The 25,455-nt window shown below is 44.9% G+C and overlaps 3 protein-coding genes across 9 annotated transcripts in view; 1 reads left to right on the top strand and 2 right to left on the bottom strand.

Moving 5' to 3' along the window:
• apc (APC regulator of WNT signaling pathway) overlaps positions 1 to 2,196 on the bottom strand; it is a 30,459-nt gene extending 28,263 nt beyond the window's left edge. For all 5 annotated transcript variants that reach the window (XM_023155670.3, XM_004556168.3, XM_023155673.3 and 2 more), the window contains exon 1: positions 1,969 to 2,196. The gene's annotated coding sequence lies outside the window, so the exon portion shown is untranslated. The remainder of the gene's footprint in view (positions 1 to 1,968) is intronic.
• A 3,062-nt stretch (positions 2,197 to 5,258) lies between these two features.
• fktn (fukutin) lies at positions 5,259 to 14,773 on the top strand. 3 transcript variants are annotated; one of them, XM_004556171.4, is made up of 10 exons: positions 5,259 to 5,508; positions 6,362 to 6,433; positions 6,840 to 7,040; positions 7,137 to 7,283; positions 7,360 to 7,490; positions 7,579 to 7,711; positions 7,831 to 7,960; positions 9,926 to 10,059; positions 14,194 to 14,318; positions 14,458 to 14,773. In XM_004556171.4, exons 1-10 carry the CDS (start codon positions 5,407 to 5,409, stop codon positions 14,669 to 14,671), a joined length of 1,389 nt encoding a protein of 462 aa, XP_004556228.1. In that variant the 5' UTR covers positions 5,259 to 5,406; the 3' UTR covers positions 14,672 to 14,773. The 3 variants fall into 3 exon arrangements, with proteins under 3 accessions (XP_004556228.1, XP_023011464.1, XP_004556227.1); XM_023155696.2 differs by having other exon boundaries at positions 6,359 to 6,433; positions 6,843 to 7,040; XM_004556170.4 differs by having other exon boundaries at positions 6,359 to 6,433.
• Positions 14,774 to 14,939: 166 nt separating this feature from the next.
• ufc1 (ubiquitin-fold modifier conjugating enzyme 1) lies at positions 14,940 to 16,404 on the bottom strand. The gene has a single exon (XM_004556172.5). It carries the CDS (start codon positions 16,277 to 16,279, stop codon positions 15,764 to 15,766), a length of 516 nt encoding a protein of 171 aa, XP_004556229.1. The 5' UTR covers positions 16,280 to 16,404; the 3' UTR covers positions 14,940 to 15,763.
• Positions 16,405 to 25,455: the final 9,051 nt, after the last annotated feature.

The raw sequence follows: 25,455 nt of genomic DNA, 5'->3' as shown, positions 1-25,455 counted from the left end.
AGTTTGTTGTGTTGTTGTTGTTGTTGTGCTTGGTGATAAAGACTCATGTTGAATCAGAGGAATCAGCTTTAAAGTAAAAGCTGCAGGTCTAATTAAAGAAATACAAACATGAAACACCAGTTTAGAGTGTTAAGGACTGCATTGGTAACATGTGCCTGTGTCATTTTGTAGTACCGGAAGGACCCCAATAATCCAATGCTTAAAATGTGGAAAGCAAGAATGATTGAACGTTGCTTGCGAAAAGACACTGGGAAGGTTACATCATGTGACTGAAGCTTCGGTGGAACAATGGGACAGTTTTTGCACCTACATGTCTACCTGACTTGGACGAGATGCCACTGATGTTAAAACCTCAGTGTATTTTTCTTTTCTTTTGTTTTTTTCAGTTCTTTGTTTGTTTGCTTCTTTTTTTGGTTTTTGTATTTTTGTATTTGTTGTTATATTTTTGTGTTTGCTGTTATAAAATGCAAAATCTAATAAATACTTGAATTATTTTAAAAAAGGAAATACAAACTTGAAGATTAATTATAACTTTATAATATCGATAATCAAGTGTCTTTTTTAGGTTACATTAATCACATGACTAAGAATACTCTGAGTAGAAACACTTTTGTTATTAGTATTAGTATTTTGTTCGTATATTCTTCTCTGGGGACCACGGGTTTGTAGAAAATGTGGGCAGGATGAAGTAATAGCCACAAACACACCTGACCTGGCATCTGTGGCGTGTGTTACAGTTGTCAGTGACAACTTGTCACACTCAATTTATTAAGTTTAGCTTCACGAATAGTATAATTTTCTCTTTACAAAACATTTCTGTGCATACAAAAAACTAAAACTACACTACCACCCCTCACTTGTAAAACCTTACTTTATAAATTGTGCGTAAATAATCACTATTTAATCTAGTTTAGATACATGTATTTGGAAAACTGTTTCACGTGTGGTCAAATTATTTCGTACGTGTGTGAATGGGAACACGCATTTGTGAGTTCTATTCAATTCACTTCAATTTTATTTTTATAGCGCCATATCACATCAACAGTCCCCTCAAGGCACTTTATATTGTACAGTAGCTCTTACAATAATAGATACAGAGAAAAACCCAACAACCATAAAAGTTACACACAAATCACGGCACATATTTGTAAATCTTAGTTTACGCTTGTGGATGTAAGATAATCTCTCCATAGAAATCAGCTTGGATCTCTGACTTCACGAGGTATATCATAAAACCAGCTGTGCAGTCCCTGAGTGTGGCCGTGGTCTGTGAGGACGATCGGCTCCACTTTCTGGAATCACAGCTGCTCCTCAGAGAAAAATTTAAAGTATATTTGTGGAGGCACCATGCTCCGTAAAAATCCTCTAATCAAGACAACTGATCTCAATCAGGTGACACAGGTGCTTTTCACAGGTTATGAATACACACAAAACATCAGAACACCTCTGCCTGCTCAGTCCTCAACGTGACACAACTACACCCAGAACTGCAGTTTGACAGTCAGAGTACACAACGAATATATACAGAACTGCAGTATTACTGCCACAGTACACAGAGCACACACAGATTCGGTACTGTTGTCAAAGTACACAAAGAACTGCACTACTGTTCTTAGAGTACACACAGAGCTGCATTATGTGTGTACAGTGACAGTCTGAGCTGTCAGCAGTACTGCAGTAGTGCTTCTGGGACTTTTCGGTACTGCACTACTCGCGGTACTGTAATATCTACAGTACTTGCCATTTGTCCTGACAATAGCAGTTAGCCGTTAGCTGACCCGGCTAACTGAGCCCGCTCCTTCACCTATCAGTACCGGAACCTGTCCGGATCAGATGCCCCTCCGCCGGTCACATAAACAGCATTTCTGCCCTGGTGTCCCGATAAACCGGAGACCGGTAGCAACACGTCCTGGGAGTGTCCACAAACAAACAGTTAGCACGGAGCTAGCACGGCTCGGCCGCTCTTACCGTCCCGGTTTAAAGTCCACTTCAGGAGGCAGTCTCACGCTAACATCCCGGAGACCCGGAGAAAAGACCCGGGCCTTCAGGGGCGGCGGAGGCCGCTCATCGTCCGCTCAGAGCGGGAAAAGCAGAGTTACACAAAGTGGGCCAAGTTTGAACTTTGAGTCCTTTTTGTTATGGAGGAGCCGCGACCGCTGCCGCCGCCATCTTCTTTCTGTGTGTGTGTGTGGGGGGGGGGGGGTTGGCCCTCCTCCGCTGCACGTGTACTTTCCATCGCCTTCTCATTCAGGTGTTCTAGGATTCCGTGCTGAGGTTTGTATCGAAACGCTGCAGTGACCTCACCAGAGTCCACTAATTTTCACATGTTTTTAGAGTTGTGGTGTGATTTCTTGACAGTTTGGGTCATAATCATGTTGTCAGAAGCACAGCCTGTAAATAAACGATGCCTTTCTGAAGCTCGTTAAAGTTCTTCTTTGTAATTTTTTAGTTCAGTCCTTGTACCTGATCATTTTAACAGGAATGTTTTGGTTTGGTGACCCTCTGAACTCTGACCTCCAAATCATTCAAGCATAAAACGGCTCCTGACTCCAGGATTCCTTGTTGTGTCGACACATAACCAACAACTGAGCAAAGAACCAGTTTTAAGTTTTATCTTTAAGCCCTTTGTTACTACCTGCCTGCCACAAAAACACATTTGTTCCCACTTCTTTAGATGAACCTGTTAAAATTGGGAAAGCAAACGCAGTTTAACCGAAAAGTGATTAACAAAGAGCAGTTAGCTGAAACTTGGCGTATCTCAGCATAGTGTGCAGTGCGTCCTTAAAAATCTGAGAAAACTGAGCAGAAGAAGAAGAAGTGTGAGACCTAAAAACACTACAGGATCTGAAAGTCCTTAAGAAAGAGGGAAAAATCAGCTACAGAAACCAAGGTCAACATTAACCGCGTCCCTAATAATGCAAACTTTAATCCAGGTGAGTTATAAAATCATCCTCTCACTGTACAGTTGTTGTGAATGAGTAAATTATCTCACAATTATTTTCTATAGAGACCAGAGCATTTTGTGTATCAGCTTGTAAACATGATTATTTTTGCTGTAAACATGATGGTGCTCACAATGTTTATGAGCTCATCTGCTCAGGCTAGTCGTGATTACAAGTCTGACCAGACTGAAAAAACTAAAAGAACTGATATTTTTCTGTTTTAGTTCACTTGTTTTAGTCTGTATCCTGTACCTTAAGATAATTTTTGGCTCAATCAGCTATTTTAGTTTTGATTGAAAGTAGTTTTGGTTTGGAAATTTAATACCATAATTCCCTCCACACTCACCACCAAGCTGGAGCATCTGGGACTCAGCTCATCTATGTGTCAGTGGATCTCCAACTTCCTAACTGGCAGACCACAGGCAGTAAGGATGGGCGGACATGTCTCAGCCTCCACCACTCTCAGCACTGGAGCCCCCCAGGGGTGTGTTCTGAGCCCCCTGCTGTACTCTTTGTACACATATGACTGTGTGGCCACTACCAGCTCCACCACCATCATCAAGTTTGCTGACGACACCGTCGTGGTGGGCCTGATCTCTGATAACAACGAGACGGCCTACCTGAAGGAGATTAGGAATCTGGAGAACTGGTGCGAGAGGAACAACCTCCTTCTAAACGTCAGTAAGACAAAGGAGCTGATAGTGGACTTCAGCACTAAGCAGGAGAGGAACTACCAGACCCCCGTCATCAACGAGTGCCCAGTGGAGAGAGTGGACAGCTTCAAATACCTCGGAGTTCACATCACGCAGGACCTGTCATGGTCCTGTCACATCAACACCGTGGTGAAAAAGGCCCGACAGCGTCTCTACCACCTCAGACGCTTGAGAGACTTCCAACTGCCCTCCAAGGTGCTCAGGAACTTTTACTCGTGCACCATAGAGAGCATCCTGGCGGGAAACATCTTAACCTGGTTCAGGAACAGCACCATGCAGGACAGACGAGCTCTACAGAGGGTTGTGCGGTCAGCTGAGCGCACCATCCGCTCCGAGCTCCCTGACCTGCACTCAATCTACAGCAGGCGGTGCTGGACCAAGGCCAGGAAGATCGTGAAGGACCTCAGCCATCCCAACAACAGACTGTTCTCTCTGTTGAGGTCAGGAAAGCGATTCCGCTCCCTGAAGACCAACACAGAGAGACTGAGGAGGAGCTTCTTCCCGCAGGCGATACGGTCTCTCAATCACACCACCCCACAGTACTGACCCACACATACAGTTCTTACACACACACTGGACATTCTGGACATTGTTTTCACTTTCAGGTTCAAGGTTCTTTATTATTTGTCACATGCATAGTTATACAAGTATAACACACAGTGAAATGTAGCCTGACACGCTCCTCGACATGTGCAAAAATAGGGGGGGGGGGGGGGTGTCTGTAGAGGAAGAACATTATATATATATAGTATGTACATTGGGTGAATGTGCAGTGGTAGCAGCAAGCAGGTGAATTCTGTACATTAATAAGAATAGACATCTGACTATTTTACAGGATAGACAATATAAACATATTTAAAATTAAAGGAATTTGAAATGTACATTGTTCCTTGGTTTAGTGTCTGGAAGACTTAAATCATCACTTAAATCACTTAAATCACTTTAAGCATATTTGCACTGCACAAGACATAATGTGGATTGCACAACACTGGTCACTATATTCTTCATTTCCAGTTAATACTTGTACAGCTGCTGTTATTGTGTATATATTTATTTATTTATCTTTCTTCATACATTCTTATATAGTTCTATACTGTGTATTGTGTATTTTGTTGTACAGTTATTTTATTTTCAACTTTAATTTATATATTTTATCTTATTCTTTCCCAGTTAAATTTACCCTTCATTCTAAATTGTGTTGTACAGTTATTTCATTTTTAACCTTAATTTATATTTTATTCCTTCCTAGTTAAATTGACCCTTTTTAATTTTTCATATTTATTTCCTATCTTATTCATAGCCTTTTTCTTTTTAGGTCACGAGCAGTTGTCTAAGCATTTCACTGCATATCGTACTGTGTATGACTGTGTACGTGACAAATAAAATTTGAATTTGAAATTTAACGATTAAAAATCGATGCTGATAAATATTCAGTGTGTTGATGAAGAAAAATCATATTTTCATGCTATGTGGATAAAACAGTTTAAAACACCACAGCTGTCATATTTAATTCTTCATGTTTCCTTCAGGGAATCGACTATTTCAGCTTTTTTCCCTCTGAAAATCACAGCAGAAAGGTTTTGGGCTTTTACTGTGAAAGGCCGCGCAGGAAGTGAGCCCTTTTAAATATGGCGGCGGCCGCAGACGGCTTGGTGATTTTCGCGGTGCTCTGAGTATTTTCGTGCCGCTCCCTCGTGCCTCGAGCTCAGTTCTGGCGTCATGAGAAGCGCGGTGACGGGCCCCGTTTCCGGATGCTTCGTGTGAACCGGACGGCCGTGTTAGCGCTGCTCATCGTTAGCAGCTCCGTGTTCCTGCTATTCCAGCTGCACTACTACCGGAAGTACGTCAGCAAGGTGAGCCATAGCCGTGTAAACGCTTGTGTGATGCGAGAGGCTCCCAGTGTGACCTAATCTGAAGGTTTGTGATGTCACTAATGAACCATTAAAACTCAAAGCCCTCTGCCCTTTCAGAATATAATCCTAATCTGTGCACTAGCTGTTTCAGTTGCATTTGTGAAGTCAGGATTATAGGAACCACACCACGTCTCAAATTATAATTATGAGTTTAATGTTTTTGTGTCTGTGCAGAGCAGACACAGGTAAACACACCTGCACAAGTGACAGGTGAAAGGACAGCTTTTCAGTGGGGGTGGAGTCTACAGCAGCGCACAGTCTTCCTTAGGTAGAGTTTAGATGATGAACATAAAATGGGTCGTTCCTGAAGCTGCCGTACAGGTTTGTGTTCAGAGGCAGGTAAAGAGAGAAAGAGGCACACCTGAGATTCCTTCACTGCAGTAAGGTTAACTTTAGTTATAACAGCCTTGTAAATGCTATCAGGTATCTGTACCTGAACGTGAAGTTAAAATATTTTAGGTTAAATTCAGCCAATCAGGAAACATCTTCTGGCGAAGGTGATCTTCATCATAATCATGCTGCCTATGTGTTCCATCTCACCTGTACGCTGACATTACCTGTGCATGAACATTACTCATGAAGAGATCCTGAATCATCTATGTGCTCGAATTACAGTAACCTTGTCACACGTGTGAGTATTTAACCCTCCATCAGGACATGTGACAGTCTTAAGGTTGATCTTTTAGCTACGACACTCCCAAGGTCCAGATAGGCAGCGTCAGCCTCTGAAGGTAAGTCATGCGGGAGCATGACCGTTGTGGTGACCCTGTTTTCTTCTATTCTCCTGCAGCAGCCTGGCTCTCACATCTTCCGCCCAGCAGGTCACCTGACTCCAGGCCACCTGACCGCTAGCCAAGTCCAATGGGTAAGTCAGATCTGATGCTAGCTGCTGTTAGCTTAACATCAATTGTTAGCAATTCAGATTTAAACTTTCATTTTGAAATGATCAAAATTACATCGTCACAAGGTAGAAAAACTGCATGCTGCTATGCCTGATGCAGCTCTCTATGTCTTTCCACTTGCACATGACGTTCCTCTCTTAAATAAAGGTGAAGAACTTTTCAAATACATTTAAAACAAATCTTACATCTTACATCTCGCTTCTCTTACACAAGATGTAGACGTGAGTCATGAAATTTGTACAATGTGTAAACTTGTATTGTGGCTCATAAAATTAGCTTGTTTTATACTTAATTGTTAAATGTTTTAACTCCTCCTTCCTGACCTGACCATGGTTACCACGGTAACAGTTGCTTTGTTCCTCCCTGCAGCAGGTGGTGAAGAAGTTTCTAGCGTTAGTGCAGCACTTCAAGCTGCCACTGTTCCTCACTGACACCGCCGTGCTGGCACTGCTCTCCCAGGATGCTTTGCGGCAGCGTGACCGGCTGGTGCGCGAACCGCACTGCAGCTTTCTGTGCACAGGCCGAGCCGTCACGTCATTCGCTCTGCAGGCCAACCAATGGAAGTATGATGTGAGTGACTTGTTTGTTGTCTTCAGAGCGTGAGAAAATGCAGAACTTGAGTTTAAATAAAGTTTTTAAAACTGTAATTGTTTGTTTGTCTGTCAGCCCGGCTTCCTATTGGCAGCTGAGCAGAAAGGCTTTGAGGTGATGGAGCTGCGGGGAGTGGACCCTCGACTCGCCAGCCTGGACACCCTATCAGGAGAGGACATTCCCCTGCACTTCTTGTTCCGCCTCCACAATCATGTCATTCAGGTGGATGTTGCCAGATGTCGTGACGATCTGATTCAGGTGACAAAACAGCTGACGATGTGACCTGTGCTCCTTGCAGGTGGTCTTCCTGTATGAGCGCAGCGGGAATTACCTGTGGCATGGAGCGCTGCGCCTCAAAGGGGACGCAGACCGAAGCTTTGCTGCCTTCAAAGTGCTCGACTATGGGCGCTACGCTGGAGCCTATGACAGGTGCTGACATCACATGACTACGTTATGTGTGTAAATGAGACAAAAAAACCGCACTAATGAACTTCCTGTAATGTGACATCCTCTGCAGGCCGCAGCTCATCCTGACCGTCCTTGATGGCCTGGACGTTCGAGTCCCGCGAAACATTTCCCATTTTCTGGCCCAGCAGAAACACGCCCGCTTCCTAGAGTGCCGTTACCGTGATGCTCGCAATTTCCTGCAGGTCAGAATGAAAGCTTCTTTTTATTGTAAAAAGAGGGGAGAAAGAGGAAATGAAAAATATTATAAACAAATCTTTTTTTAAAACTTCCTTTTTCTCATCATGCGACTACTTCTCTGCAGCTCTACCCTGACGACTCGTCTGCAGCGGCGGTGGATTTCCGGAGAAAAGCAAAGGCGTTGCTTCATTTGACGGCTCGAACGCTCACTCGCCTTGACGTTCCGTTCTGGCTCAGCAGCGGTACCTGCCTGGGTAACTCTACCTCCTGACTCATTTGTACAGTTTCAGCAAACTTTCATCCATCCATCCATCTTCTTCCGCTTATTCGGGGCCAAGTCGCAGGGGCAGCAGCGCAAACAGAGAAGCCCAGACCTCCCTCTCCTCAGCCACCTCCTCCAACTTCTCCGGGGGAACACCAAGGCGTTCCCAGGCCAGCCGTTAGATATAATCTCTCCAGTGTGTCTGCCCCCGGGCCTCCTCCTGGTGGGACATCCCCGGAACACCTCACCCAGGAGGCATCCTTGTCAGATGCCTGAACCATCTCAACTATCTCTTGAATGCGGAGGAGCAGCAGCGGCTCTACTCCGAGCCCCTCCCGGATGGCTGAACTTCCCACCCTATCTCTAGGGGAGAGGCCAGCCACCCTTCGGAGGAAGCCCATTTCTGCCGCTTGTGTCCGGGATCTCGTTCTTTCGGTAACTACCCACAGCTTGTGACCATAGGTGATGGTAGGGACGCAGATCAATCTCATAAATTGAGAGCTTCACTTTTACACTGAGCTCTCTCTTCACCACAACAGACCGGTACAGCGTCCACATCACTGCGGCCGCAGCACCAATCCGTCTGTCGATCTCCCGCTCCCTTCTCCCGTCACTCGTGAAGAAGACCCGAAATACTTAAACTCCTCCACTTGGGGCAGGAACTCGTCCCTGACCCGGAGTGGGCACTCCACCCTTTTCCAGTTGAGGACCGTAGCCTCAGATTTGGAGGTGCTGAATCTCATTCCCACCACTTCACACTCGGCTGTGAACCGTTCCAAGGCGTGCTGGAGGCCATCACCCGATGAATCCAACAGGACCACATCATCTGCAAAAAGCAGAGATGAGATCCTGAGACCACCCAAGCGAAAGCCTTCCGCCCCTTTGCTATGCCTAGAAATCCTGTTATGAACAGAATCGGTGACAAAGGGCAGCCCTGGCGGAGCCCATCACCCACCAGGAACAAGTCCGACTTCTTGCCTGCTATGCGGGCCAGGCTTCTGCAACGGTCGTATAAGGACTGTATGGCCTCTTTCACTTTGACATGATCAAAATTACATCGTCACAATGTAGAATAACTGCATGCTGCTATGCCTGATGCAGCTCAGTGGGATTAAGGAGGTCCTCGAAGTATTCCTTTCCACTGCCCGACAATATTCTCAGTCGAAGTCAGCAGCGCTCCACCCACACTATAGTCAGTGCAGGTACAGCACCGCCTTCCCCTCCTGAGTCGATGGTTTGCCATAATCTCTCTCTGCTTTTTTGTTGTTTTTTTAAGCAGGCTTTTATTTTGGCACTGGTTGATTTCCTGATTTCCTGTTATCAGTCATATTTGTGTTTGATTCTGGGAAACAAGAATCCCTCGAGGGCTACATCAGGAAGTGTGTCCACCACAGATTAGACATGCAGCGACCTCGCCATGGTGACCCTGGGTAAACCGCTGAAATCTCTCAAGTTCTTTTGGCGTTTTTTATTGTGAAACTTACACAGGTGTATGCAGCGCCTGTCGGAGCACTAAGCAAGAGTGAGACTCGCATGACTGGACTAAAATAGAGCAGGTTACCGCCTCGGAGACAGGAAGTGAAACACAGAGGTCACTGTCACTTATAACTTTTACAACAGGTGTGTCAGGTATGCTGATGACTTCCTGCTTCAACGTCAGAACCTCTGACTGTAGGTTGTCTACCTGTTCCTGTTAAAACTCCTGTGGAGGAGCATGTAACCAGTGATTCACTCAGGTGTGCTACTATAGGGTCACACAGAGGTCAAACTGCTGTATGACATCCATAGTTTGTGCTGACATCACCTGTAATCAGGGTCACATGCCTTATTATCTGTGGTTTAAACATCCAGGTAAATCACATCTGAGGAAGTTGCACCTCAGTCAAAAAGACTAATTGATTCAGTGTGTGCAGGTAATCCCGTCCTCACACCTGTCTGTCTGTGTCACCTTCTCCAGGCTGGTTCAGGCAGTGCAGCATCATCTCATACAGCCGTGACGTCGACATTGGCATCTTCATCGCTGACTACAGGCCTGACATCATCGCAGCATTCACAGACGCCGGCCTGACGCTGAAACACAAGTTTGGAAAGGTCCAAAATCTTTATTTTTATCTTTTACTGTCTGAGTTTCTTCTTCTTTATTCTACTTCTAACACCAAAAACTTTTTCATGCTTCATCTTCAGTCACCAGCTTCAAACATCTACTGCAAAATCTGTCTTTTATTCTTACAACCTGTCTTATTGTGAAGTTTAGGGTGTGTTCCAAAAAGTACCTACTATCTCCTGTTCCTAACCTCTTTTCATCGATCTCAAGGAAAAGTGGGTAGGAGAATTACTGAGGACTTAGAAAAAGAGAAAAGTGGTGTGCTGAGGATTTGAACGAGCTCACACTCATTTCTTAACGTTGTGATGACGCATGTCCGCTATATTGACAATGTGTAAAAGATGGACTACAAAGCATGCGTTACTTCTCCACAACATGTTCTGTTGTTTTATGGGGGTAATGTAAACATTGAGAAAATCATTCATTTTTCATTAGAAAGGCTGGAATTTTAAAGAAGGAGGAACAGATTCACTAACTTCTTCATGCTGAGTGTTTAGAGGCGAGCCCACTTATTGCTCCTTGGTAAATGCTTCCATGAAACGGCAGAAATGACCTGAACTTGGCTGCTCTTTCTCAGCAGTGTTCACACAGCGAGTGACTTCTCTCTGCTGAATCTGTAACAGATAAAAGTGCACTATGCTGTTAAAACTACCAAGTGATGCACTTATACATACACCTGTCACAACTGGGACTTCTCATAATATAACGGTAAATAATGTTTGTCTTCTGAAATTCTCACCAGATGTCAGTAATAACCCATCCAAGCCACACATGGAAACATAGACGTCCATAAATTATGTGTAAAAACGAGAAGTGACACAGGGAAAAGTATTGAACATGTGAAGAGAGGGATGTGTAAAAAGGCAGGGAGATTCAAGACAGCAGCTAAAATCTATCAGTGATTATAAGTCAATCCTGCCACTTAGTGCAAATTAATATCAGCTCAATCAGTCCTGAATGATGGCTAATAAAAGGTGCCCAATTATCAAGTTGTCACACAGAAACATCTCATGACGGGTAAAACCAGTGAGGTCTCCCAAGACCATCATAACCTTATTGTTGCAAAAACATACTGATGAATTTCTAAAAATAACAGTTCCATTGAGTACTGTTGGGCCCAATGTCCGGAAATGGAAAGAACATAATTTCACCATTAACCGGCCGCGACCAGTTGCTCCCTGCAAGATTTCAGACAGGGGAGTGAAAAAAAAAAAATCAGAATCAGAAGAGTTGTTCAAAAGCCAAGGGGCTCCTGTGCAGAGCTACAGAAAGACCTGAATCAGCAGGTATGATTGTTTCAAAGAAAACGATAAGTAATGCACTAATACGCTGTGGCGCATATAAACGCTCAACATGGAAGACTCCATTGCTGACTCCATCTTGAAGCTTGGTCCAGATGGCATCAGCTCGGCAGACTGCTTCTCAAGTCCAATGCAGGATAACTCAATACATCTTTAGCCTGAGCCTGAAGCTTGGTAGAATGCCACAGCTGTGGAAAACATCTTGTGTGGTGTCAGTTTCCAAGAGGCCACAGCCAAAGGACTTCAACAGCTATAGGCCGGTGGCTCTGACATCACATCTGACAAAGATCCTGGAGAGGCTAGTCCTTGCTCATCTTCAGCTGCAAGTGAGCTCACTGCTGGACCCACTCCAGTTCACTTATCGCCCCAACCGGTCAACAGATGATGCCATCGCCACCACCCTACATCTGGCTCTCACTCACCTGGACAATAAGGGCATGTATGTATGAATGCTGTTCATAGATTTCACTTCAGCATTCAACACAATCATTCCTCAACACCTGACTGGAAAACTGAGCCTGCTGGACCTGAACACTTCGTTCTGCCACTGGATCCTGGACTTTCTCATGGAGAGGCCTCAGACAGTCCAGATCAGTAACTGCATCTCCATCACCACCACAATGAGCACTAGAGCCCCTCGGGGCTGTGTGCTCATCCCACTGCTGTTCACTTTGCTGACTCACAACTGTACAGCAATGCACAGTTCAAACCAAATCGTCAGTTTCGCTGATGACAGGACTGTGGTGGGTCTCATCAGCAAAAGCAATGAGTCAGCATACAGAGAGGAGGTGCAGAAGCTAACGGACTGTTGCAGAGTCAACAACCTGTCTCTGAACGTGGACAAAACAAAAGAGATAATTGTCGACTTCAGGAGAGCATGGTGAGATCACTGTCCACTTAACATCAATGAATCCTCTCTGGAGGTTGTCAAGAGCACCAAATTCCTTAGTGTTCACCTGGCGGAGACCCTCTCCTGGTCCCTCATCACCAGCTCCATAACTACCTCCATTACACTCAGTGACTGGACTGACACACACATACCTTCACACACGTCACTACATTACCTGCACAATGGCATATGCAGACACACCTCACACACCTTCATACATCAATTACATGCATAGGTTGTTGCTTTTGCTTTTTTGCACAGTGCTCAGTCTTTTTGAACAACCCACTGTCTATTGCACTGTCTTGTATCTGTATCATTCTGTTCTGTCTGGTGTTGCACTGTTTTTTGCAGTTTTTCACACTTGCACTTTATGTAGTCCTGGTTTGATTTTACTCCAAGATCATGTGGCACCATGATCTTGGAGGAACGCTGTCTCGCGTCACTGTGTACTGTACCACTGCACATGCTTGAAATGACAGTAAAGCCACTTGACTTGATTTGACTTGATATTTTTATCTAAATAATCTAAATCTCTTTATTTATTCCTGGCCTATCTGCTTTTCTGCTGTAACAATGAATTTTCCATCTGTGGGACTAATAAAGTCTATCTTATGTCTGGTCAGATGAGTCCAAAATTAAACTCTTTGGATGCCATAATGCGTTTTAACATCATCGTACGTTTGGAGGTCAAAGGGAACTATATATCACCCCCAGAACACTAATATAGATGTTTGGAGTTGGGAACATCGTGGTGTGGGGCTCCTTTTCAGCATACAGCACTGACAGACTTCATATAACTGAAGGAAGGATGAATGGAAAAATGTACAGAGAAATTCCTGATAAAAATCTGCTGCCATCTACCAGGATGATGAAGATGAAACGAGACGAAAGAAAACTCTCAGCTGGTGTCAGAGATAGGAAATAAAGCTGCTGGATCAGCTGACCTCAACCAACTGAAAAGAACTCAAGGTCAAAGTTCATAGACGGGACCCACGGAACCTTCAGGGTTTGAAGACTGTTTGTGTGGAAGAATGGACCAAAATCACACCCGAGCAATGCTGCGACTAGTTTCTCCATACAGGAGAAGCTGAATATGAAGCTGTGATCACCAACAAAGGCTTTGTATAAAGTATTAATCCAATTTCAGTGAGTGTCTTCATTTATTTTCTCTGTGTCATTTATCATTATTACACATATTTATGGACATCTATGGTTTGATTCCTTTGCATGTGTGGATTGGATGGGTTATCACTCACATCTGGTGAGAATTTAATATCAATCGCACCTTCAGAAATATATTTACTTTGAACTTACTTAAATTACTTATTTTACCCTCTGTATATTTATTTTGTTTCCTCCAGCCTGTTAAGGATTTCTGTAAAATTCCCTCCATCGTAACCGATCCCAGTTGACCTGAAGTAAACCTGAATCCTAAAGACTGTAATACAACAGTGATCATACAGAACCTTAAACACTCTTTGATCATTTATTATAAATCATAATCTTGAACTCACTGTTCTACTTTCTTCATGCAGCAACAACATCAAATTTATATTCCAGCAGCTTGATGTTCAGAGTTTAGCTGTGAATTTAACAGCTGCTGATAAAAACTATAAATATATCCACAGGTTATGGATAAAATGGAAAATGCAGTTAGAAGGAACATCAAAATCGATCCCACCCACTTCGATTATGTCAGTGTTTTCATAAATGGTTGGATGGTTGTTTGCAGTGAATTATAGGACACATTTTCTCCTCTCCTTTCGTAGAGGATGCTAGTGTTTGGAGTCATGTCTCTTAGTGAGGAAACTTTCACAGAAACATGGACTTTTGGAATGCACCCATAGTTACCTCCTTTATTCTGAAATCATTTTATTGTGAAGTTTAGTTTTCTGTCTTTTATTCTGAAAGCGGGTGTTTTATTGTAAAAGGTGGAGGACAGTCTGGAGCTGTCATTTCTGATTGAAGATGTGAAGCTGGACATTTTTTTCTTCTACGACAACGGTGATATCATGTGGAATGGCGGGACGCAGGCAAAGAGTGGCAGGAAGTTCAAGTAAAATCCTTTCACCTTAAATATTTGTACAGACGGCGTAATCGTCATGTCGTTTATTGCTACGTAAAGTCATTACCATCTGTCAGGTCACTTTGTCAACCCTGCCGCAGGTTAAAAAATTTTTTCTTCTTATCTCCAGGTACATCTTTCCACGCTTCTCGCTGTGCTGGGCGGAGCTTCTTGAGCTGAAAGTGCGTGTTCCATGTGAGACGCTTGACTACGTGACAGCAAACTATGGCGCCTCCTGGAACATCCCACTGAGGGTCTGGGACTGGAAATCATCACCAAGCAATGTGCAAGCGAACGGGGTGTGGCCTGTGGCAGAGTGGGCAGAGCTTATCCAGGTGTACTGACTGATATTTTATTATCAGCCATCAGTCAGCTGATCGGGACCACACACACACACACACACACGATTCTGTTGTTGAAACAAACTAATAAAAGTTTTGTTTAAATTGTGTCTCCTTTTGTTTAGAACGTGACTTACTGTAACAGGATGTGATGAAATCAGTAACATCCCTATTTATATGGCCCATTAAACAAATGTCCTAGTGATTTAAATTTGACATCGTACACAGCTGCAAACATTTGTAAATATTTTGCAAACAATACAACCAGCAGGAAATCTAAATATTATTTATTGTTTAGGGACAGATTGGTGTGTCACTGTTTACATCCAGACTACCAGACTTCATTCATATATTACGTGTTTTTACTCGTGATCAAACTAACAGAACGTCTGCAGTCTGATCATTAGGTGTCTTCTCCCCATCAGACTCCATTCAAAGTCCCACCGTTTATACTCTTCCTTGTGATGCAAAAAAAAAAAATTAACATTATTTTATTAGATCAATAATACTTTTGCCTCCAGGCTTTGACAGTTATGTTAAATAATCTAGATCAACTCTCCACGACTAAATTCATCTTCTCACTTTTTACTTCTTTACTGAGCAAAAAAAGCCAGAAGCCATTCATTTTAGCACCATTTTTATCATTTCTTGTGGCGCAATAAAAATATCAACATCATAAATTTGTTACGAGGGGCCACCTCTCCACCAGGTTCCATTGATTTTTCCCCACTATCTTTCAGTGGGCTGAAGTTATTTTACGGTAAATCTCAATTTATTATATCAACACATTTCTACCTTTTATTATTACCAATCTGTGGGTCATCTCGCCACCAGACTCCATTCATATTCTCATGAGCTTTACTCATTTAGTCTTACTACTGAAAAATAATAGCCAGATGCCAGTGCGATCTCCCAATCAGACTCAATTCTCTCTGTGCCCATTTTTACTTGAACAGCGTCAGTTACAGATCAGTGATGACTAACAGAGTCAACGTCATTTCCAAACCAGATTCCATTCATTTTAACACAGTTTTTACTCTCCTAGTTTCAGTCTTTCAGCCCTGCTTCCGGTCCGGTCCGGCTTTCCGTCTGATGTCACTCCGCCGCCGGTTCGGCCTGCCCCTCCTTGTGGACTACGATGCCCTTGCTGATAAGGTCCGGAATCTCCACGGCGAGCCACGGTCCGAGTCCGAGCGCCATGAGGTGCGCGAGCCCGAACCGCGGCGCGTTCCGGGCCCAGAGCGGCGCAAAGTGTTCGGTGAGGCAGATTTTCCCGCCGCGGTACATTTTGGCGGTCTTCCCGTCCAGCTCCGGAACTGCCACCTCAGGCGCGGTGTCCGGGTACGTCACAGGGATATCAAACTCTAGCCGGAACTCGTAGCGCAGCAGCTCGTGGATGTACCAGCACGTGCCAGTCCAGCGCGTGCCGTCAGCGTTGGATTCGAGGCGGAACCAGTCGTTGTCGGCCGCCTTGTTCTGCTCCACGAAGCGGATCAGCGCCTGGTACTCCTCCTTCAGCCGCTGCGGCCACAGCGCGCGGTCTCGCGGCCCCGCGTGCGTCTTCAGCAGCGGGATCTGCGAAACGGCCTTGCGCGTGGCCTCGTCCGCCATGATGCGCAGGAGAGTTAATGGGTATGACTTTAGTTCGGTTCGGTCCGGACCCCTCAGGTGTGCTCTGAGGACTGACGTGGACTTCACCGGGAGCGGATCCGGCCAACAACTTCCGCTTCCGGGTTTTCAAAACAAAAGCCTCAGTTTGTTCCCTTTTTTTTTTTTTACCTTCAAAGTTTATAACAGGCATGTGACAAACAGCAACACTGCCCACCTGAGCAGCAACAGATCCGTCACAGGTATAAATTATTATGAGTTTGTACAGCTTTACACAAAAAACTGATCTATAATCAATCGATAACTAGTGACGCCAGATGATCGAACAGAAAAATTGATTACTGTTAATGATTACCATATAGTTTAAAATACAGGCACCTGATGAGTCATGCAGGTTATTTAAGTTGAACACTGACAGTCCTGCTGGTATACATACAGGTGCCATTAGTTCGAGTAATCCCATCCTCTGGTTGGATGAGGATGTGCCGATGTTTTCCTCCTTCCATGCGAACCCCCAGGGGGACCAGCCTGAAGCTGAAGAGGAGGAGGATTTCATTTTTAACCTAAACATTAACTCTGCAGTCAGCAAGACAATCTCCATGCCTCCTCAGGCTGGCATCCTTTCCCTCAGGCAGAGAGAGTCGCACTAAGCATGTGCAGAGTTCTTCATCAAGAACCGCAAGTTCAACGATTATCCATCCATCCATCAATCTATCTTCTTCCGCTTATCCGGGGAAGGGTCACAGGGGCAGCAGCGCAAGCAGAGAAGCCCAGACCTCCCTCTCCTCAGCCACCTCCTCCAACTTCTCTGGGGGAACACCAAGGCGTTCCCAGGCCAGCTGTTAGATATAATCTCTCCAGTGTGTCTGCCCCCGGGCCTCCTCCTGGTGGGACATCCCCGGAACACCTCACCCAGGAGGCATCCTTGTCAGATGCCTGAACCATCTCAACTATCTCTTGAATGCGGAGGAGCAGCAGCGGCTCTACTCCGAGCCCCTCCCGGATGGCTGAACTTCCCACCCTATCTCTAGGGGAGAGGCCAGCCACCCTTCGGAGGAAGCCCATTTCTGCCGCTTGTGTCCGGGATCTCGTTCTTTCGGTAACTACCCACAGCTCATGAAAATAGGTGAGGATAGGGACGTAGGTCAACTGGTAAACTGAGAGCTTTGTTTTTACGCTCAGCTCTCTCTTCACCACAACAGACCGGGGCAGCGTCCGCATCACTGCAGCTGCAGCACCAATCCGTCTGTCGATCTCCCGCTCCCTTCTCCCATCACTCGTGAACAAGACCCTGGGATACTTAAACTCCTCCACTTGGGGCAGGAACTCGTCCCTGACCCGAAGGGGGCACTCCACCCTTTTCCGGCTGAGGACCATGGCCTCAGATTTGGAGGTGCTGATTCTCATTCCCCCCCGCTTCGCACTCGACTGCGAACCGTTCCAAGGCAAGCTGGAGGCCATCACCCGATGAAGCCAACAGAAGCACATCATCCAGAGGTTCAACAATTACTGTTTGTTAATGTTGATAAAGGTTGAAATCAGATATTAAAATGGCTGACCCCAGCTTAAATGATACTACTGGGAATCCTGATGTGCAGTAGCTGGAAAAGGTGTGTGGCCATCACATGCGGAGCAGAGCAGAATCCTGACCCTACCATCTAACTGAGTGCTGCACATTTCACTCTGACATCACTGTTTTTTTCTATGATTTGGGGTTGGCATGATTCAGACATGAAGCAGCAGAATGAACAGCTTCAGTGTTCCTCTGATTCACACACACACACTTTGACTGTGGTTGTGTCCAGGTTTGTGCGCTGAAGTTCAGTGACACACCTTTACACAGGTAATACTGAGCTGAGGATGGAGATCTACCTGACAAGTTACAGCTGATGTCAGGTGTGTGCAGCTCTGAGGCCCCACACCTGCAGAAAAAATCTGGAATTAAAAACACTGTTTCAAAGACAGCATGCTGAGCAAATGTAAATAAAAACTAAATCCAGTGATTTCTCATAAACCCTGCAAAAAAACTGCATCTCCACACTGAATCATGTTCCTAACTGTTGACATCTCATCAACTGACAACATGGCATCACGCCGCATCCTCAGACTGAAGAGGAAAGTGCTCAGGTCAAAGACTCTGTAATGGTTTCTGCAGCCACCATACTCCAGCAGACCAGAACAGGATGCTGCACCGCCCTCCCCTCCAGTAGCGGTTTTTGATACGGGCGACACAGGTGGTTGCCCGGTGCGGCATCGTGGTGGGGGCGGCATCCCGGGTATCGGCAAAAAATTTTTTTTTGCTCGTACTCATGCTGCCCCAACGTTAGCCAGCGCATATTGGGAATGGCATAGGCACCGATCGGCTTTCTATCGCCCATTTGCTGGGAGTAAGGACGCCCTTCGTTTGCGAGGTGCGCCTACTGCTTGCGGCACAGGGAGGAGAGGGCGGGGCGGCGGGGGATTCTCTGGCTGGCTGGAGCAGCATCTAATAACCTACCCGCAAAATAAAAACAAACCAACAAACACGAAAACACCAGACATTATGATACAGACTTATAATTTGCACCGATGTTTTTTCGAAATTCTGTATGCGAAAAGTGAGCGCGAGAGCCCTCGGTGCGCCTGCTGCTGAAGTCAAAGTAAACTTTATTGTCATCTCCGCTACATACAGTCCAGTATATAGAGAGACGAGACGACAAGGCTCCAGTTACAGCAGTGCAAGTAAACAAACAATAAATATAAGAAGAGTGAGAAAATAAATATACACTTTAGGACCAGGGGTAAAGGGATCAATAACAATTTATAATTTTTTTTCAGTTTGATAATTTAAAGTCTCACATACAACCTGTCGAAAGGGGAGGGGGGCCTGCTGCTTCCAAATAGAGCACATTTCATTTATAATGTTGTAAATCCAAGCCCATTATGTATTCATGATTTAAATCCTGGGTTGTGCGAAATCCCAGAAATACACCCTAGACAAAGCAAATCTGTGAACTAAGGTGTAGGTCTATTAGGTTATGTTGTGGTGATCCTCGGGTTGGGGGATTTGTGTTCATACTGGAGTGCAAAATTAAAACCAATGGAAGATGGATGAGAAAAGTTCAAAGCCATCAGGTCCTCAGTTTAGAAAAAATAGAAAAGAACAGGAGGAGAAATGAGCCAAAGATGCAGGTAAGCAGATGTGTCATTGGATAATGGCAGGTCATGTATCCTGAAACAATCAGAATCAGAATACTTTATTAATCCTTAAGGAAATTATGTGGGTTACAGTTGCTCCAAGAAGAAATGGTAAAAATAGCAACATTAACAGACTAAACTCCAAACAATACATTATACAGATTTTACACAATTAAGAAATAGCACTAATATATGCAGATCACTCAATTATAAATATCAAGGATTAACAGAGGTGATTATAAATAAATATCAAGAAAATTGACAAGAATATTCCAGAGTAGAAAAGAACGTGTGGAAAAAGGATGTAACTATCCGGTTGTTCAGTCTGACGTCACTAGCCGTGTCTGGACCTACACTCCGCTGCAGGTCCATATATCAAACGATCACTATGGCATTACTGAGAGTTACAAACTGTCTAAAGTCTTTCATCTTTAATAAAATGATTAGCGTTCTGCTCTACCAGGTGTAACAATTGAGTTTAACATCCAGGCATCCATGAAAATGGAATTTATAACATTTAACGGAGTTAGAAGTTAGCAGGGAGTTAGCTCGCTAGCTTCTATCTAAATACAATATAGCATGTCCTGACTGCGGGGTTTTGGAAACAAATTAAAACGTACAGCTCTGTTATCACTTCCAGCATAAATGAAGACAGAAAACTAAACAGCAGTGACGTTTGTAGGGTTACTGAAGTTGGGCTAGCTGGTGACCGCTAGCTAGGGTTGCCAACCGTCCCTTAAAAAACGGAATCGTCCCGTATTTAGAAACAAAAGTTCACGTCCCGTATTGAGCTAATAAGGGACGCACTTTATCCCGTAATACAGTGAGAATCAAAAGTAGTCTATAACTTTTAATGGAATTAACACTTTGTTTGAAAACATAATTCCCAGCCCCTCTCCTGCTTTGTGACCAATGCGCTGACAGCACACTTATGACAATTCGAGTATGACAAGTCAGATTATCGCTTATCTCATTGGTCGAGGAAAGGTCGCTTACGGAGAAAATACCGGCCAACAGGGAAACAAACGCCGACACTGCGGTGCAAGTCTCGGACGGCACACTGTGCCTCCATAAAATGAAGGTTATAACAGAAAATCTGTCGCTCTCTCTCTCTGTCTGTCTTTCACTCACACAGACACGCACACCGCCACCATCAACTTTGCTAAATTGCTAATGAAAAACATTGATCAGGCAGCTGTGATTGAGCAGCAGTGTAAATCCAACTATTTTCACGGTTGTTATGGTCGTGATAATTTTGTGATGCCACATCGAAAAGGCTCGGATGAGCTTTCCAAAGTTCTACAAGTTGTGCCTCCATCGCTTGTGTCCAGATCACACGCTGCACTGCCGTGCTGCTCCATCTTTTTCACCGACGTTTATGTGTTTGCGCGTGAGCAATGTGAGCGCCTGTGGTGACACCCTCACGAGCGATTGATGATCGGGAGCTGGTCGTGAGGTGTTAATCGCTTCTCGTTACCCCACATATACTACACGATGCACGATGAAGGCCAAAATCGGGCCGATCACCAAATCGGTCGCACGACTCAAAAATCGGCTCAAAATGGGCCAAAAATCGCACAGTGTAAGCCCAGCATTAGAGCAGCAATGTTTGTTCGCTCAGAGAAAGAAAAAAAAGGCTGCAAAAGTACAGGGAGGAATGGGAAAAGGAAAACACCTGGCTGGAAAAGTGCACTATAAAGCGCACTTTTTCCATAGGCATGCTTCTAATGGTGGGCACATGAAGAACACGAGGGGCGTGAAAGCTCGGGGAACCCTTAACCAATTTCTTGTCCACCAGGCCACGGCAGAAGCAGATATGGTATGTAAACACTGGTTTGTTTTTTTAAACCCTCTGGTTAAGGTTAATATGGGCATGTGCAGTGAATATCAGCGCTATGTGGCCAGAAGTGTAATAATATAATTTATTTTGTGTAATAAACAACTGCAAGGATAGATGATTACAACAAATAGATGACTAATACATAAAAGTAATACATAGATGAATAATGATGATGAGTTAAGATGCGTAATCATGGGAACAAGCGGGTTTACAAACAGGAGCAGCTGATTAGCATTAGAAAAGCTGAAATAATACCTCAGCTGAAGCCAATTGTACTAAATGCACTAAATGTGCACTGTTACAAGAATATTTTTGTTCTATTGCTTTCTATTAATTTATATAATTTTAAGTTAAGCAGGACAGAGTTCTTTTAAAGAAAGATTTACTTATATTCTCAAAAGTTAAGCATGACAGGCTTCTGTTTAAGAAAGAGACCTGTTTTACTGTGTTAATGTTGTCATTTTGAGCTAAAAATAAATGGCTAAATGATCATTTGTTTCACATATGGTCATATCACAAAGAAAATGCATCTGCTTAAATCAAGTTCAAGTCAAATGGTTAAAAAATAATTTCACACACAAAAAAAGAGCTACCACACTGGGAAGGGTGAAGACAACTGGGTGTCCCTTATTTATTTTTCAGGGAGTTGGCAACCCTACCGCTAGCGACACAGCTATGTTAGCCTAATATAAACAAGCTAACTTTTTTCCACTCGATAAAAGTTAACTTGAGTGTTCTTGGTGGTCAGGAACAAATGTAATCGCATGGCAGGATGCTGTAAAAGGACCAAACTTCAGCCAGGAGAACAACTGAGATAATCCATCCACAATACGAGGTTAGTCATTCATATACTGCTGCATGGGCTGGGCTGTAGTTACATCCTAAGGTTTTAAAAACTGAGCTTAAATAAATGATTAGCGGTAATAAAAGCCAAGGGAGGTCAACAGTGATCACTGACTTTTTTAGGAGCTTTTTGAGATCAAATAGAAGAAAATACATAACATTAAACATGTTAACAACACAAAAGCCATATTAAACGCAGACTACTTTAGGCCCGGAAGTAGGATTCGTCGTGTCATCACTGAACAACCGGATTGCAGTGTTTACAGTGTGTTAGATGGAGGAGTTGTACAGGGAGATGGCCACAGGGAGGAATGATTTCCTGTGTCGGTCAGTGGTGCATCATGGGTAATCTCAGTCTCTCACTGAACGTGCTTCTGTGACTAGTCGGTATGTCATGGAGTGGGTGGGAGGTGTTATCCAACATTGTCTTTATCTTGGACAACATCTACCTCTCAGACACCACCCTAACGGAGTCCAGCTCCATCCCCACAACATTATTGGCCTTGCGGATCTGTTTATTTAGTTCATTGGCATCTGTGAGCCTCAACCTGCTGCCCCAGCATGCAACAGCATAGAGGATAGCACTGGCCACAACAGAGATACAACAAGATAACATCAATTAGTAGGGATAGTGAAAACGTCTGTTTACGTTTGTTTGATGTAGCTTACTGAATCTTTTGGACTGTGTTCAGCACAATATTAATTAGTCATTGTCAATTGTTGATTTGTCCTATTCTCATTGTATGACGAATTATAATGGCTGTTTGGTAGCTGTTTGCATACTATGCATAGGGGGGGGGCAGAGGGAGTGTTCGCCCGGGGTGCCAAACAGGCTAGGACCGCCACTGCTCCCCTCTCTGACACAGGTGTGTTCTCGGGTGTACATCAGAATCAGAAATCAGAAAGGGTTTTATTGCCAAATGTTGAGCAGGTTTACAACATTAGGAAATTGCTGCGGTGCTTCAGTGCAAACATACTGTCATAAATTACGCTTAAATAGACATGAAAAATAAATAAATAAATAAAAATAAGAATAAGAATTAAAAGTGCTAAGTAGATAGATAGATATATACATGATATATACATGAGTGCAGGTGGTGATCAGTGCCAAACATGGAATGATGCAGTGAACACAGCGTAGGGTCATGTGTTAGTGGTGGGAACAGTCATACGGTTATTGTTCATGTGTCCAACAGCAGAGAGGAAGAAACTGTTCTTATGGCGAGAGGTTCTGGTGCGAATGGACCGGAGCCTCCTGCCTGAGGGGAGCAGGTCAAACAGACTGTGTCCAGGGTGAGAAGGGTCAGCTGTGATCCGAGCTGCACGCCCCAGTGTCCTGGAGGTGTACAGGTCCTGCAGAGATGGGAGTCTGCAGCCAATCACCTTCTCAGCAGAGCGCACAACACGCTGCAGTCTCTGTTTGTCCCTGATAGTGGCTCCAGCGTACCACACGGTGATGGAGGAGGTGAGGATGGACTCGATGATTGCAGTGTAGAATTGCATCATCGTCCGTGTTGGCAGGTTGAATTTCTTCAGCTGCCTCAGGAAGTACATCCTCTGCTGGGCTTTCTTGATGACGGAGGTGATGGTGGGCTCCCACTTCAGGTCCTGGGTGATGGTGGTACCCAGGAAGCGGAATGAGTCCACAGAGGTGATGAGGGTGTCAGTCAGGATGATGGGGGGAGTGGAGCTTTGTGCTTCCTGAAGTCCACAATAATCTCCACTGTCTTCTGGGCATTCAGCACCAGGTTGTTGTGGCTGCACCAGGACACCAAACGTTCAACCTCCCTCCTGTAGGCAGACTCATCCCCGTCCGAGATGAGTCCAATAACGGTGGTGTCATCTGCAAACTTGATTAGCTTGACAGACTGGTGGGTGGAGGTGCAGCAGTTGGTGTACAGGGAGTAGAGCAGGGGAGAAAGAACACAGCCCTGAGGGGAGCCGGTGCTGATGGTCCGGGAGTCCGAGACATTCTTTCCCAGCCTCACATGCTGCTTCCTGTCCGTCAGGAAGTCAGTGATCCACCGGCAGATGGGATCAGGCACATTCATCTGGGAAAGCTTGTCTCGGAGATGGTCTGGAAGGATGGTGTTGAAGGCAGAGCTGAAGTCCACAAACAGGATCCTGGCGTAGGTTCCTGGGGAGTCCAGATGCTGCAGGATGAAGTGTAGAGCCATGTTGATGGCGTCATCTACAGACCTGTTGGCTCTGTATGCAAACTGCAGGGGGTCCAGGAGGGGGGCCGTGAGGGTCTTGAGATAGAAGAGAACCAGGCGCTCAAATGACTTCATGACCACAGATGTCAGAGCCACGGGTCTGCAGTCATTTAGTCCAGTGATCCTAGGTTTCTTGGGGACAGGGATTATGGTAGAGGACTTGAAGCAGGCAGGCACATGACATGCCTGCAGTGAGGAGTTGAAAATGCCAGAAAACACTGGGGTCAGAGGGGGGAGAGGTGGGGGAATGAGTGTCCAAAGTTGGGGCCGTTGGAGGTGTGAAGGCTGCCTGATGGCTCGTCAAAACGGCAGTAGAAGTCGTTAAGGGTGTTGGCCAAGAGCAAGTCATCAGTGGAGTGGGGGGTTTTAGGCTTGTAGTTGGTGATATTCCTAAAACCTTTCCACACAGAGGCCGAGTCATTCTCTGAGATCTGCTGCTGCATCTTCTCAGAGTGCTGATGTTTAGCAATGTCCACTTCTTTAGTGAACCTGTACTTGGCCTCTCTGTAGCAGTCCCTGTCTCCGCTTCTGAACGCCTTTCTCTTTTCCAGCCACAGCTTTTTGAGTTTAGGAGTAAACCAGGGTTTGTCATTGTTATAACTCACCCTGGTGCGTGATGGCACAATGCTGTCCTCACAGAAGTGGATATAGGAGGTGACAGTGTCCGTAAACTTATCCAAGCTGTTAGAAGCAGCCTTCATTGTGTCCCAGTCTGTAGACTTCAAACACGTGCGAAGCTCCTCCACAGCCTCGTTGCTCCACAGTTTTTTGGTCCTCACGACAGGTTTGGAGAGCTTCAGCCTCTGTCTGTACGCGGGGATTAGGTGGATCGTGACGTGGTCAGAAAGTCCGAGTGAAGCGCGGGGCACTGCACGATAGGCCCCGCTGATCGTGCTGTAACAGTGGTCTAATGTCCTCTCCTCTCTGGTCGGGCATTTAATATACTGCTTGTATTTGGGAAGCTCATGGCTCAGATTGGCTTTGTTAAAGTCCCCAAGAGCAATGATGAGAGAGTCCGGGAATGTCCGCTCCATGTGCAGTATCTGCTCCGCGAGTGCGCACTGAGCTGCCTGCACATCTGCATCTGGCGGGATGTAAACAGC

The sequence above is a fragment of the Maylandia zebra genome, linkage group LG7 (assembly GCF_041146795.1).
Source record: "Maylandia zebra isolate NMK-2024a linkage group LG7, Mzebra_GT3a, whole genome shotgun sequence".
In the NCBI taxonomy this organism is placed as follows: domain Eukaryota; kingdom Metazoa; phylum Chordata; class Actinopteri; order Cichliformes; family Cichlidae; genus Maylandia; species Maylandia zebra.
Note: the sequence above shows the minus strand (reverse complement) of the source record. Positions and strands in the feature narration are given on the sequence as shown.